The sequence below is a fragment of the Staurois parvus genome, unplaced genomic scaffold (assembly GCF_062004578.1).
Source record: "Staurois parvus isolate SC_StPar_1 unplaced genomic scaffold, SC_StPar_1.0 ptg000574l, whole genome shotgun sequence".
Taxonomy (NCBI): domain Eukaryota; kingdom Metazoa; phylum Chordata; class Amphibia; order Anura; family Ranidae; genus Staurois; species Staurois parvus.
The window spans coordinates 3,085,914-3,099,670 of record NW_028318370.1 but is presented as its reverse complement, the minus strand read 5'-3'; the positions used below and the strand labels follow the sequence as shown (position 1 = coordinate 3,099,670).

The 13,757-nt window shown below is 47.3% G+C and overlaps 1 protein-coding gene across 1 annotated transcript in view; it reads left to right on the top strand.

Moving 5' to 3' along the window:
- The window catches only part of ACP6 (acid phosphatase 6, lysophosphatidic), an 84,788-nt gene that overhangs the window by 5,304 nt on the left and 65,727 nt on the right, over positions 1-13,757 (top strand). Inside the window, exons 2-4 of the mRNA XM_089691906.1 lie at positions 4,855-5,061; positions 11,400-11,528; positions 13,003-13,133. Coding sequence (XP_089548032.1) covers positions 4,864-5,061; positions 11,400-11,528; positions 13,003-13,133 — 458 coding nt within the window. The 5' untranslated portion in view covers positions 4,855-4,863. The remainder of the gene's footprint in view (positions 1-4,854; positions 5,062-11,399; positions 11,529-13,002; positions 13,134-13,757) is intronic.

Here is a 13,757-nt window from a genome sequence, read left to right as displayed (position 1 = left end):
TTTTATATTTATGTTTTTTTTTTTTTTTGCATACTGTCACCCTAGTAGTACAGAGTCACCATGGTGACACTGTACTACTTGTGGGGGGTGATGAAGATTTTTTTTTTTTTACACTGATTGCTTTTACACCCATAAAGGCTGTAAAAGCAATCATTTCTCCTCTCTGGCTGCATTCTTGCAGCCATTGAGAACTACTGTGTGAGCTGTGATTGGTCACAGCTTGTCACATGGTACAAGGCTGTTGTGAATAGCATTACCATGTGACCTCTGTGATTATTCACAGATTTCACACGTAGTAAGCAATGATGTCAGAAGTGATATCTTGCTTACTGCTCTGCATGTGATCACTGATTGGCCAATCAGTGATCACATGATCGGGACCTCGCACAGAGGTCCCGTACGCCGATCGGTGTTCCACTGTGTCCGGAGGACAGCGGGCACCGGATCGCGGTGCTGCGTGTTCCAGGGAGCGCACACAAGCAGGGGGCGGGGAGGCCGTTTATAGACGGCCCCCACCCCTGCACTGCCACCGTCTGGCCGTTTATATACAACGGCTGGATGGGAGGTGGTTAACGTGACTTTACACAGCTAACGTTACCAGCGTTATCAAAACGTGCCGTGTTACGATGGAGGCTCGGGTGGAGGGAAATGGGCCATATAAACCAGGTCAGCAGGAGGTGATCATCAGCATTACTGAAAATGGTATACAGAGACACGGAGGTTATAAATAGTAAAAAAAATATTACGACCACTCTTGGGATATATATTATATGGAGGTATTTGCAGAGTTAAAGGATAAGTTCATCTTTTTGACAAAAAGAATAAATGCACATTGTTTTACAGGTAAAAAAATGTGCATTTAATTTTTGTCCGCAGGAGCCTGGAAAGCATTGCACCAGCAATCAGTAGATCGATGATGGCATGCCGATCTGTCAGAATATGTGCTTGCCGTACGAACAAGCGGATATTCTAACAGGAAGCTTCAATGAACGACCATAGAGCTTCACAGCAGCGTGGTAGTTTATTGAAAACTACAAGCCCACAGCCGCTAAGGCTGCCGGGACTAGTACGCACTCATATACAGAACTCAGTGAATGAGGGACGCAGCCGTGTGGGCGGATCCCTGCCGCTCACGCTGTTTTCAAATTTGACAAATAGTACGGGGAAACTTCTCTCTGTACTATCTATCAGAGGGAGGGGGCGGGCGCGGCTACAGCTATGGGAACATGTTACATGTTCCAACCTAAAAATGTGTGGAACATGTAAAATGTTCCCAAAGGTGGACGTATCCTTTAATTACCTTCTTAACATGATGTATACAATACCAAAGGTATTAATATTAGGGCCGTGATGTATTCAATTGTAAAGGCTGATCCAAGGCTCCTTTCACGTGGGCATTCTGCTTTTTAACCACTAGCCTACAGGGCACTTATAGCCCCTTCCTGTCCAGGCCAATTTCGAGCTGTCAGCGCTGTCACACTTTGAATGACAATTGCGCGGTCATGCAACACTACCCATATGACATTTTTATCTTTTTTTTTGTGACACAGCTTTATTTTGGTGGTATTTAATCTTGAAAAAAACACAAAACGTTTTTTCTTAGTTTTTGTTATAAAATTTTGTAAATAAGTGATTTTTCTCCTTCACTGATGTGCACTAATGACGCTGCAGTGATGGGCACTGATAGGCTGCACTGATGGACACTGATAGGTGGCACTGATGAGGAGGCACTGGTAGGTGGCACTGATGGGCATTCACAGGCATCACTGATGGGCACTGAAAGGCAGCACTCATATATGGCACTGATAGGCAGCACTGACTGGCACTGATAGGTGGTACTGATTGGCAGCACTGATTGGCATTGATAGGTGGCACTGACTGGCACTGATGGGTGACACTGAAAGGCAGCTCAGATGGGCAGTGATGTGTGGCATTGATGTGCACTGGTAGGCACTGATATGTGGCATTGATGTGGCACTGATGGGCACTGGCAGGTGGCATGGATGAGCACTGACAGGTGGCACTGCTGGGGCTACACTGATCATCAGGAAACACTGACAACGTGACAGCTCGTGAGGAGAGAAATGCCGATAACCAGCATTTCCCTATTTACATGTGATCAGCTGTGATTGGACACAGCTGATCACATGACCGAGCCGACATCTTCGGCTCTTTCCGTCGATTGGTGATCTGCCGAGGGACACAGCACTCCGCCGATCACCACGCTGCGTGCTCCCGGAGCCGCGCATGCGCGGTTAGAATGGGAAGACGTCATATGACATCCTCCCAGAACGAGAGAACCTCTTTGCGCCCTTCATTGTACTATATGGCGGGCGGGAGGCGGTTATTCAGTTCAGTCACATTTTTTCCAAGAAAAAAAACGATCAATTCATGCCACTTTTTCATCAGTTTACATCCTTATTTGTATGTCCGTTTACATCCATTTTTTTATTCATTTACATCCTTTTTTTTTTTTTTACAGAAGAAAAGTAAGGTTTTCTTCCGTTCAAAAAAACAAATGTTAACGGATGTGGACATTAGCAGATGTAAACAGACGATCATCCGTTTACATCGGCTAGTCTATAGAAATACATGGGTGTCCATTTTTCATCCGTAAACGGACAGATGAAAAACGGACATACGGAACGCCCGTGTGAAAGGGGCCTTAGGGCGTTATATGATTAAGCTGCGTTGGCCTCTGGAATGGTTCCTTTCTGATATAGAAGCCATTACTTAAAGTGAATCAAACACGATAAAAACTTCTTTTGAAGAGTGGCTGTTTTGTTATATTACCACTATCATTTTTAAGTTTTGGGTATTTTACTCTTATTAGATTGTAACTATTTGTGTTTCATGAAGTTGCGAAACATGTAGAGACAACTTCAGTTGAAATCGGGAAAAAAAAACATTTAGCATGTACATACACAGCTGTACAAGATCATCTCAGTCATCGGTGGTCTTTTGGTACCTTAATATCGTATAAATTTGCCAGGGGGTTTATGTATTTTAATTTTCCTTGTTAGGGTGCAACATTTTTTCAGTTTGTGATGTACAGTGGGGCAAAAAAGTATTTAGTCAGCCACCAATTGTGCAAGTTCTCCCACTTAAAAAGATGAGAGAGGCCTGTAATTGGCATCATAGGTAGACCTCAACTATGAGAGACAAAATGAGAAAAAAATCCAGACAATCACATTGGCTGATTTGGAAAGAATTTATTTGCAAATTATGGTGGAAAATAAGTATTTGGTGAATATGAAAAGTTCATCTCAATACTTTGTTATATATCCTTTGTTGGCAATGACAGAGGTCAAATGTTTCCTGTAAGTCTTCACAAGGTTGGCACACACTGTTGCTGGTATGTTGGCCCATCCTCCATGCAGATCTCCTCTAGAGAAGTGATGTTTTGGGGCTGTCGCTGGGCAACACAGACTTTCAACTCCCTCCAAAGGTTTTCTATGGGGTTGAGATCTGGAGACTGGCTAGGCCACTCCAGGACCTTGAAATGCTTCTTACGAAGCCACTCCTTCGTTGCCTGGGCGGTATGTTTGGGATCATTGTCATGTTGGAAGACCCAGCCACGTTTCATCTTCAATGCCCTTGCTGATGGAAGGAGGTTTGCACTCAAAATCTCACGATACATGGCCCCATTCATTCTGTCCTGTACATGGATCAGTCGTCCTGGTCCCTTTGCGGAGAAACAGCCCCAAAGCATGATGTTGCCACCCTCATGCTTCAGTAGGTATGGTGTTCTTTGGATGTAACTCAGCATTCTCTCTCCTCCAAACATGACGAGTTGTGTTTCTACCAAACAGTTCTATTTTGGTTTCATCTGACCATATGACATTCTCCCAATCCTCTTCTGGATCATCCAAATGCTCTCTAGCAAACTTCAGATGGGCCCCGGACATGTACTGGCTTAAGCAGGGGGACACGTCTGGCACTGCAGGATCTGAGTCCCTGGCGGCGTAATGTGTTACTGATGGTAGCCTTTGTTACATTGGTCCCAGCTCTCTGCAGGTCATTCACTAGGTCCCCCGTGTGGTCCTGGGATTTTTGCTCACCGTTCTTGTGATCATTTTGACCCCACAGGGTGAGATCTTGCTTTGAGCCCCAGATCGAGGGAGATTAACAGTGGTCTTGTATGTCTTCCATTTTCTAATTATTGCTCCCACAGTTGATTTGTTCACACCAAGCTGCTTGCCTATTGCAGATTCAGTCTTCCCAGCCTGGTGCAGGTCTACAATTTTGTTTCTGGTGTCCTTCGACAGCTCTTTGGTCTTCACCATAGTGGAGTTTGGAGTGTGACTGTTTGAACTTGTTATCAGTATAAAAGACACCTGTCCACAACCTCAAACAGGTGCCATTGATACAGGTAATGAGTGCAGGACAGAGGAGCCTCTTAAAGAAGAAGGTACAGGTTTGTGAGAGCCAGAAATCTTGCTTGTTTGTAGGTGACCAAATACTTATTTTCCACCATAATTTGCAAATAAATTCTTTCCAGATCAGCCAATGTGATTGTCTGGATTTGTTTTCTCATTTTGTCTCTCATAGTTGAGGTCTACCTATGATGCCAATTACAGGCCTCTCTCATCTTTTTAAGTGGGAGAACTTGTACCATTGGTGGCTGACTAAATACTTTTTTGCCCCACTGTAAAGGAAGAAAAAGAGAAAGGGGTATTATATGAACGTGGAAATTGTTTATGATACGCAGTGTGTCAGTAAACTAAACGTCATCCGGTGTACACAGGTGGGGGGCAACGGCCCCCTGGGGTCTCAGTGGTTGGTCAGCCTTGCCGGAGGAGATTTGTATTTCGGTATTGAGTGACGCTATCTTCTTTCCTTTGCTCCCTATAGAGGCACACAATGAGTGTGTGGGTGCGTGCCGGTCTTTTGGGATCCATCGTCTATTGTCTGCACAGGAAGAGAAGCGCTTTAGCCGAAGTGAAGAGGGACATTGCGCAACTGAGCGGACTGAACCCCGAGTATGAGCTGAAACTGGTGCAAGTGGTGTTTCGGCATGGAGCCCGAACCCCCCTGAAGCCCATTCCTCACAATCAGCAGGTAAGAAAGGGAGGCTAATTTTTATTAAAGGGAACCTGTCAGGATATAAATATGGAACTCGCCACGGATGACATTTTTTAAAGTTGAAAGTCAGAGACCGATGTCATCTTTGCTGTTTTATTCCGACCACCGCCCCGGCCCTTTTAAGAGCTTTTAAATGCAGAGAGGAGGAAGCGGGCATTTGGATCATGTGACCGCTGCGATTGGCTATCACAGCGGTCACACGATTGGAAAGCTCCCAATTGCTAGTTTTCTTTGGGAGCTTTCCGGTTCCTTCCGGTGTCCTTCAGGGCGCACACTCTCAGCACAGAGAGTTGTTTACATAGGGCCACATACATGCGTCCTCTTGGCGTTTAAAGCTCACCTGCCGAGAGGTTGAATATATATACGCCACGTTGGCGGGAAGAGGTTAAAGTGTACCTGTGCTCATTCTATGCAGGGTAAAGCAACCGGTTCACTTTTACCTCCTCACTTCCCTTCACAAAATGGGCATCACAGTATGTTATATATGGAGCTGCGTGGCCGCATATCAGTCAGAGTGCCCATGCTGACCCATGTCCACAGCCAGAAGGGCCAACAATGGGCACGTGAGCATCAGAACTAGACTACGGAGCAATGGAAGAACGTGGCCTGGCCTGATGAATCACGTTTTCTTTTACATCATGTGGATGGTTGGGTGCGTATTCATCGCTTTCATGGGGTTGAGACAGCACCAGGATGCAGTACGGGAAGCAGGCAAGGTGGCAGAGGCAGTGTGATGCTTTGGGCAACGTTCTGCTGGGAAACCTTGGGTTGTGCCATTCATGTGGATCTTACTTTGACATGTGCCACCCACCTAAACATTGCTTGTGACCAAGTACACCCCTCCATGGAAATGGTATTCCCTGATGGCAGTGGCCTCTTTCAGAAGGATAATGCGCCCTGTCACACTGCAAAAATGGGTCAAGAATGGTTTGAGGAACACAACAATGAGTTTGAGATGTTGACTTGGCCTCCAGATTCTCCAGGTCTAAATCCAATCGAGCATCTGTGTGCTGGAAAAACGGTCTGATCCATGGAGGCCCCACCTCGCAAATCACAAGCCTGTGCTACTGATGTCTTGATGGCAGATACCACCCACTGCCTGATTTAACCAGGGGTGGACTGACAACTCATGGGGCCCCCGGGCAATAGGGGATCATGGGGCCCCTGTGTCCTTGCCCAAACTCAAAAAAGCCTATGAAAAAGGTACCAGGGGCATCTCATGGGGCCCCCTGCTGACCCTGGGCCCTCGGGCAGTGCCCGAGTTTCCAAATGGTCAGTCTACCCCTGGATTTAACCCTAAATTGCTGTACTGATGTGCCGCAGTCATGGGCATTGCATGAAGTTTGGTTCCAACGTGACCCCACAGGACTGCTATAGTCGCAGCACCGCCCACCCATAGTGACACGCTGCTTACGTTTTGCCGCAAAGCACCGCATTATGAGTGGCCATATGTTCGTGTCCAGGCGGGTGTTTGGGAGGTGGTAAAACCACCACCTGGTTTTAACAAACCCCCCCCCTTCCCTAAATGAGGCAAGAATGGGAATGGCAACAGCATTGGTGCCTTCGAAAACAAGTCAGCCATGGCGGTAGAAATCTACACAGTTGTTTTTAGAGCTCTCACACTTCTGTTTGTGTACACTGCCCTGGAATAGTAGGAGCCCTGGAAATCTGAGAATAGTCAGGGCCCTGGAAATCCGAGAATAGTACGGGCCCCGGAAATCCGAGAATAGTACGGGCCCTGGAAATGAGAGAATAGTACGGGGCCCTGGAAATCCGAGAATAGTACGGGGCCCTGGAAATCCGAGAATAGTACGGGCCCTGGAAATCCGAGAATAATACGGGCCCTGGAAATCCGAGAATAGTACGGGGCCCTGGAAATCCGAGAATAGTACGGGGCCCTGGAAATCCGAGAATAGTACGGGGCCCTGGAAATCCGAGAATAGTACGGGGCCCTGGAAATCCGAGAATAGTACGGGGCCCTGGAAATCCGAGAATAGTACGGGCCCTGGAAATCCGGGAATAGTACGGGCCCTGGAAATCCGAGAATAGTACGGGCCCTGGAAATCCGAGAATAGTACGGGCCCTGGAAATCCGAGAATAGTACGGGCCCTGGAAATCCGAGAATAGTACGGGCCCTGGAAATCCGAGAATAGTACGGGCCCTGGAAATCCGAGAATAGTCAGGGCCCTGGAAATCCGGGAATAGTCGGGGCCCTGGAAATCCGAGAATAGTCAGGGCCCTGGAAATCCGAGAATAGTCAGGGCCCTGGATATCCGAGAATAGTCAGGGCCCTGGAAATCCGAGAATAGTACGGGGCCCTGGAAATCCGAGAATAGTACGGGGCCCTGGAAATCCGAGAATAGTACGGGGCCCTGGAAATCCGAGAATAGTACGGGGCCCTGGAAATCCGAGAATAGTACGGGGCCCTGGAAATCCGAGAATAGTACGGGGCCCTGGAAATCCGAGAATAGTACGGGGCCCTGGAAATCCGAGAATAGTACGGGGCCCTGGAAATCCGAGAATAGTACGGGGCCCTGGAAATCCGAGAATAGTACGGGGCCCTGGAAATCCGAGAATAGTACGGGGCCCTGGAAATCCGAGAATAGTCAGGGCCCTGGAAATCCGAGAATAGTACGGGGCCCTGGAAATCCGAGAATAGTACGGGCCCTGGAAATCCGAGAATAGTACGGGCCCTGGAAATCCGAGAATAGTACGGGCCCTGGAAATCCGAGAATAGTACGGGCCCTGGAAATCCGGGAATAGTACGGGCCCTGGAAATCCGGGAATAGTACGGGCCCTGGAAATCCGGGAATAGTACGGGCCCTGGAAATCCGGGAATAGTACGGGCCCTGGAAATCCGGGAATAGTACGGGCCCTGGGAATCCGGGAATAGTACGGGCCCTGGGAATCCGGGAATAGTACGGGCCCTGGAAATCCGGGAATAGTACGGGCCCTGGAAATCCGGGAATAGTACGGGCCCTGGAAATCCGAGAATAGTATGGGGCCCTGGAAATGAGAGAATAGCATGGGGCCCTGGAAATGAGAGAATAGCATGGGGCCCTGGAAATGAGAGAATAGCATGGGGCCCTGGAAATGAGAGAATAGCACGGGGCCCTGGAAATGAGAGAATAGCACGGGGCCCTGGAAATGAGAGAATAGCACGGGGCCCTGGAAATGAGAGAATAGTACGGGCCCTGGAAATGAGAGAATAGTACGGGCCCTGGAAATGAGAGAATAGTACGGGCCCTGGAAATCCGAGAATAGTACGGGCCCTGGAAATCCGAGAATAGTCAGGGCCCTGGAAATCCAAGAATAGTCAATTCTGAGGTTTCTGGGGGATTTTGTGCTGTGATCAGCTACTTCTAATGTCCATATAATCAGCACAAATATTCTTCTGTGATTTTGTACCGCCATCTAGGGGCTGTAGAGGAGATTTATTTCAGCAAAAAGTCTGAAGGCATCCTGCAAAAATAACATATAGAACTAGGTGGTTGTTCTTCTATAATAGATGTAAAAAAAACCCTGAAATGCTAGTTGTCTGGCTGCTGTGCTGATCCTCTGGCGTTGGTGCTATCAGAGCCTACGTTTGTGCCTCAGAAGGTATACAGCCAGGTAAGTAGCAGGCGAGCAATAGTGGTCTCTGTTTTTCCTTTAAAATAAAGCACCACCAAAAAAAGAATAACACATTAACCCCTCGCCTACCGGGCACTTCTACCCCCTTCCTGCCCAGGCCAATTTTCAGCTGTCAGCGCTGTCACACTTTGAATGACAATTGCGCGGTCATGCAACACTGTACCCATATGAAATTTTTATCATTTTTTTGAGACAGATAGAGCTTTATTTTGGTGGTATTTAATCACCTCTGGGTTTTTATTTTTTGCTAAACAAACCAAAAACAACTGAAAATTTTGAAAAAAAAAGTTTTTTTCTTAATTTTTGTTATAAAATTTTGTAAATAAGTGATTTTTCTCCTTCACTGATGTGCGCTAATGAGGCTGCAGTGATGGACACTGATAGGCTGTACTGATGGACACTGATAGGTGGCACTGATGGGCACTGATGAGGAGGCACTGGCAGGTGGCACTGATGGGCATTGACAGGCATCACTGATGGGCACTGAAAGGCAGCACTCATATATGGCACTGACGGGCGGCACTGACGGGCGGCACTGACGGGCGGCACTGACGGGCGGCACTGACGGGCGGCACTGACGGGCGGCACTGACTGGCATTAATAGGTAACACTGAAAGGCAGCTCAGATGGGCAGCGATATGTGGCATTGATATGCACTGATGGGCACTGACAGCTGGCTCTGATGGACACTGACAGGTGGCACTGCTGGGGCTACACAGATCATCAGGGCACACTGATCATCAGTGGTCTGATGATCAGTGTACATGTCCCCTCTGAGTAAAGCTACCGGCTCTCCTCTCCTCTGTCAGCGTGACAGCTAGTGAGGAGAAAAATGCTGATGACCGGCATTTCCCTATTTACGCGATCAGCTGTGATTGGACACAGCTGATCACATGACCGAGCCGACATCTTCGGCTCTTTCCGTTGATCAGTGATCCGCCACCGATCGCCGCGCTGCGTGCTACTGGAGCCGCGCACGCGAGGTTAGAATGGGAGGACCTCATATGACGTCCTCCCAGAATGAGAGAACCGCCTTGTGCCCGTCATTACCTTATATGGCGGGTGGGAGGCGGTTAAAGGATAAAATAACAAAACCAGCTGTTACTGCAATTTCACTTCCTCACTTTCACTTTCTCTGAGCCCAGGTCACTGTAGACCTGCCCAGCCTATGACTAGACAGTGAAAGGAGAAGCAGCACAATGAAGATCTCTGTCACTCTGCTGTCTCCTCTTATCAGCATGTTCCTTGTCAGCACATGAACTGATTGGCTCCTTGTGCTGCCGCTTATTCTCACAATCCCGCTCTGCTGTACAGGGGCAACAAGATACTGATTCCAGGTCACATTCAATGATACTGCTTGCATTTATAAAAAGTCATTAATACAGAGCTGCTTTCATTTTTGTATTTTATACCTGTTTGGAGTTCAGTCTTAAAGTATTACCAAACCCACAGCAGTACAATCAGTCTGTATATGCAGTAAAGCATGCTTGTTATACTCACTGTGGAACCTAAGGGGTTATTCCTCTGCATTGTGTGAAAAAAGGCTGTTTGATCCATTCTTCTCTGTTCCTTCGCTTTTTCAAGCGACCATGTCTTATCTCCAGACTGAACCGTAGGCATGCACATGCTCAGTTTGGTGTGTATTGCTAGAGAGGTTTTTTTTTTTTTAATATCTTGGGAGAGTGTATGTGATCAGCACAGGGCCAATCGGCTCTGTCCAGACAGATGTCCAGGGATTTTCATCCTCCAAGAGCAGAAAGAAAACTCCTCCTACAAGCTGTAGCTAGTGGTGGGCTGGACACTGATAGAAGTCACAAGACTGCTCTAACTGCTGATGAGAAAAGGTATTTAGCAGTAATATTTACTAAAATAATTGCATTTCCATGTTGTGTGTACTGTGGGAGACCAGATATAGTGAATGCGGGGTCCGGGGAGACCGGATATAGTGAATGCGGGGTCCGGGGAGACCGGATATAGTGAATGCGGGGTCCGGGGAGACCGGATATAGTGAATGCGGGGTCCGGGGAGACCGGATATAGTGAATGCGGGGTCCGGGGAGACCGGATATAGTGAATGCGGGGTCCGTGGAGACCGGATATAGTGAATGCGGGGTCCGGGGAGACCGGATATAGTGAATGCGGGGTCTGGGGAGACCGGATATAGTGAATGCAGGGTCCGGGGGAGACCGGATATAGTGAATGCAGTGTCCGGGGAGACCGGATATAGTGAATGCAGTGTCCGGGGAGACCGGATATAGTAAATGCAGTGTCCGGGGAGACCGGATATAGTGAATGCGGGGTCCGGGGAGACCGGATATAGTGAATGCGGGGTCCGGGGAGACCGGATATAGTGAATGCGGGGTCCGGGGAGACCGGATATAGTGAATGCGGGGTCCGGGGAGACCGGATATAGTGAATGCGGGGTCCGGGGAGACCGGATATAGTGAATGCGGGGTCCGGGGAGACCGGATATAGTGAATGCGGGGTCCGGGGAGACCGGATATAGTGGATGCAGGGTCCGGGGAGACCGGATATAGTGAATGCGGGGTCCGGGGAGACCGGATATAGTGAATGCGGGGTCCGGGGAGACCGGATATAGTGAATGCAGGGTCTTTTACTTCTTTGGCCAGCGTCATTACCAGCATTTGACTGAAAAGGCTTTTTTTGATGTCTTCATCCTAGGTGGAGTGGTCGCCGACTCTGCTTGAGGCTCCCGCACACACTCAGTTTCATTATACAGTCACAGATCTGGAAGGTGGACCCAGACCTCCCTCACCATTCGAAGAGCGATATCGATCTCACAAGCTCAAGGTAAAGCAATGCTGGGATTTGTAGTTCGAAGACTGATTCAACTTTTTAAAGTTTAGGATGGAGGAGGATATGCTCCTAGAGACACCAATAGCGAGAGGACATCTCTTTAAACAGAGGGAATGTCCCTGGAACAGGTGTCTCTATTGAGAAATTTCCCCCTAAACATTTTGATGACAACTGTGAAATTTTGGAATTTCCATCACCGTCTGCACTGGTGACAGTGATCACCAGGACAAATAGAGAGAGTGAATCTCTCTGCCGGAATACAGACAGCAATAAAAGGCTCATCAATATGATCATAAAATGTCTAAATAAAACTTTTACTGTTTTCATTACATACCTTTTTTGAGACCCAGTGATATCATCACTGGATCTCTATGCTTCTACACAGATCATGGCTGGTGGGAGGGTGATTTTGTTTTTTACCGTTGGTGGTAACATCGGCCTATTGAATGACCAATTTTTTGTTTTTTGTTTTTTTTTAAACAGCTGGTTTTCGACCCATCTATGGCCTGCATTAAACCCAATAAGTGAAAAAAAATGTACAAGTGACAAAACGCCACACAAAAAAGTACACTAAGGAGTGTGCTTTGTCCAACCCCTCAGGCACAAGGATCCCCCTGATCCCCCGAGGCACAAGGCTCCTGACAGGGACAAGGTTTCCAATGTGGTGCGCCTAGCCAAAAGGCCTGGCAGACCCCTCTCCTCGTGGTGAGCCAAAGCCGACCAATGAGTTGAGGGGCTCTCCCAAAGAGAGACCCCACCGGGATCAGAGGAGGAAGGAGCCTAAGGGCCACACATCCTCCCCTTAGACTTCAAGGTAGTCCCGAGGACCCACACCCTCACCTTCAGTAGTATATTTAAAAGACCAAAAGGGACCAAATAGGAAAAGTTTAATATTCTGGTTTACATTCTCACTACCTGCGTTTGTGCCAAGTGAGGGTGAATTGGTTGGTGACACAGACAGCAAAAAAACCTGAGGGTGGGTCTAACCTTTACCCACATTATCCAACGCTTTGCCTAGAATTTTATTAGATCTGAAAAAATGCTAGTATTTATAGTTTTATGGTGGATACATAGACATACATTGGACCAGCAGGGGGTTCTGGGTATTCTAGATCCATCACAGCTGGATAGACACCGCACTGCTTAGCATTATTATTATACAGGATTTATATCGCGCCAACAGTTTGCAATACAAGGGTGACAGTACAATTACAATACATTTCAGTACAGAAGGAATAGAAGGGCCTTGCTCGTGGAGCTTACAATCTAAAGGAAGGGGTATGCCTAGGTTATATTCCATCCACAGCTGAGGAGTTAGCAGGGTAAAGTGGTGCAATAAGCAGCAGAGGTTAACCATTAGTATCCTGAGGTTGATATAAATGCTGAGTCTTGCCCCCCCCCCCCAATCATGCAGTAACCGTATTAAACAGTAGTCACATTACACTTCTGTATCTTGTTTTCATCACAGGGTGGCACCTTCCCAGGACAGCTCACCACAATAGGGATGCAGCAGATGTTCAATCTTGGCATCAGGCTCCGTAAGGCCTACATGGAAGAGCAAAGTTTCCTGTCGCCGGTATTTAAGCCATCAGAGGTCTAGTGAGTGTTTAAAAAAGTATATATGTGTACACTGCTTCTATAATATGAATAATCAGATTATCCAACAGGCACCGTTTCTATAGATGTTCACAAAGGGAAGTGTGCAATCTCCCTTACATTTACTAATACTACCAATACTATGGGGTTGATTTACTAATGGTAGATAGACTGTGCACTTTGTAAGTGCAGTTGCTGCAAAGCTTAGTAAATGAGGTAAAGCTTCGTTTTGCATGAATACCCAATCAGGAGAAAGAAAAATAAAAAACAGCATTTTTGCTTGCACATGATTGGATGTTGGAAGTCTTCAGGGTTTTTCCTCATTTACTAAGCTCTAGGGCAACGGAACTTGCAAAGTGCACAGTCTATTTGCCATTAGTAAATCAACCCCTATGTAATTTGAGTGACTACCTAAACATTCCACTTCGTTTGTAGCCAATTCGGTGCTACATACACTATATGACCAAAAGTATGTGGACCAAATTTTTGATCATGTTTCCATTACGGAGTATTGTTAATAGTACAGCATACAAAGACAGTTTAGACAATTGTGCACTTCCAACCTTGTGGCAATGGTTTGGGGAAGGTCTTTGTCTGTTCCAGCATGGCTGTGCCCCTGAGCAAAAA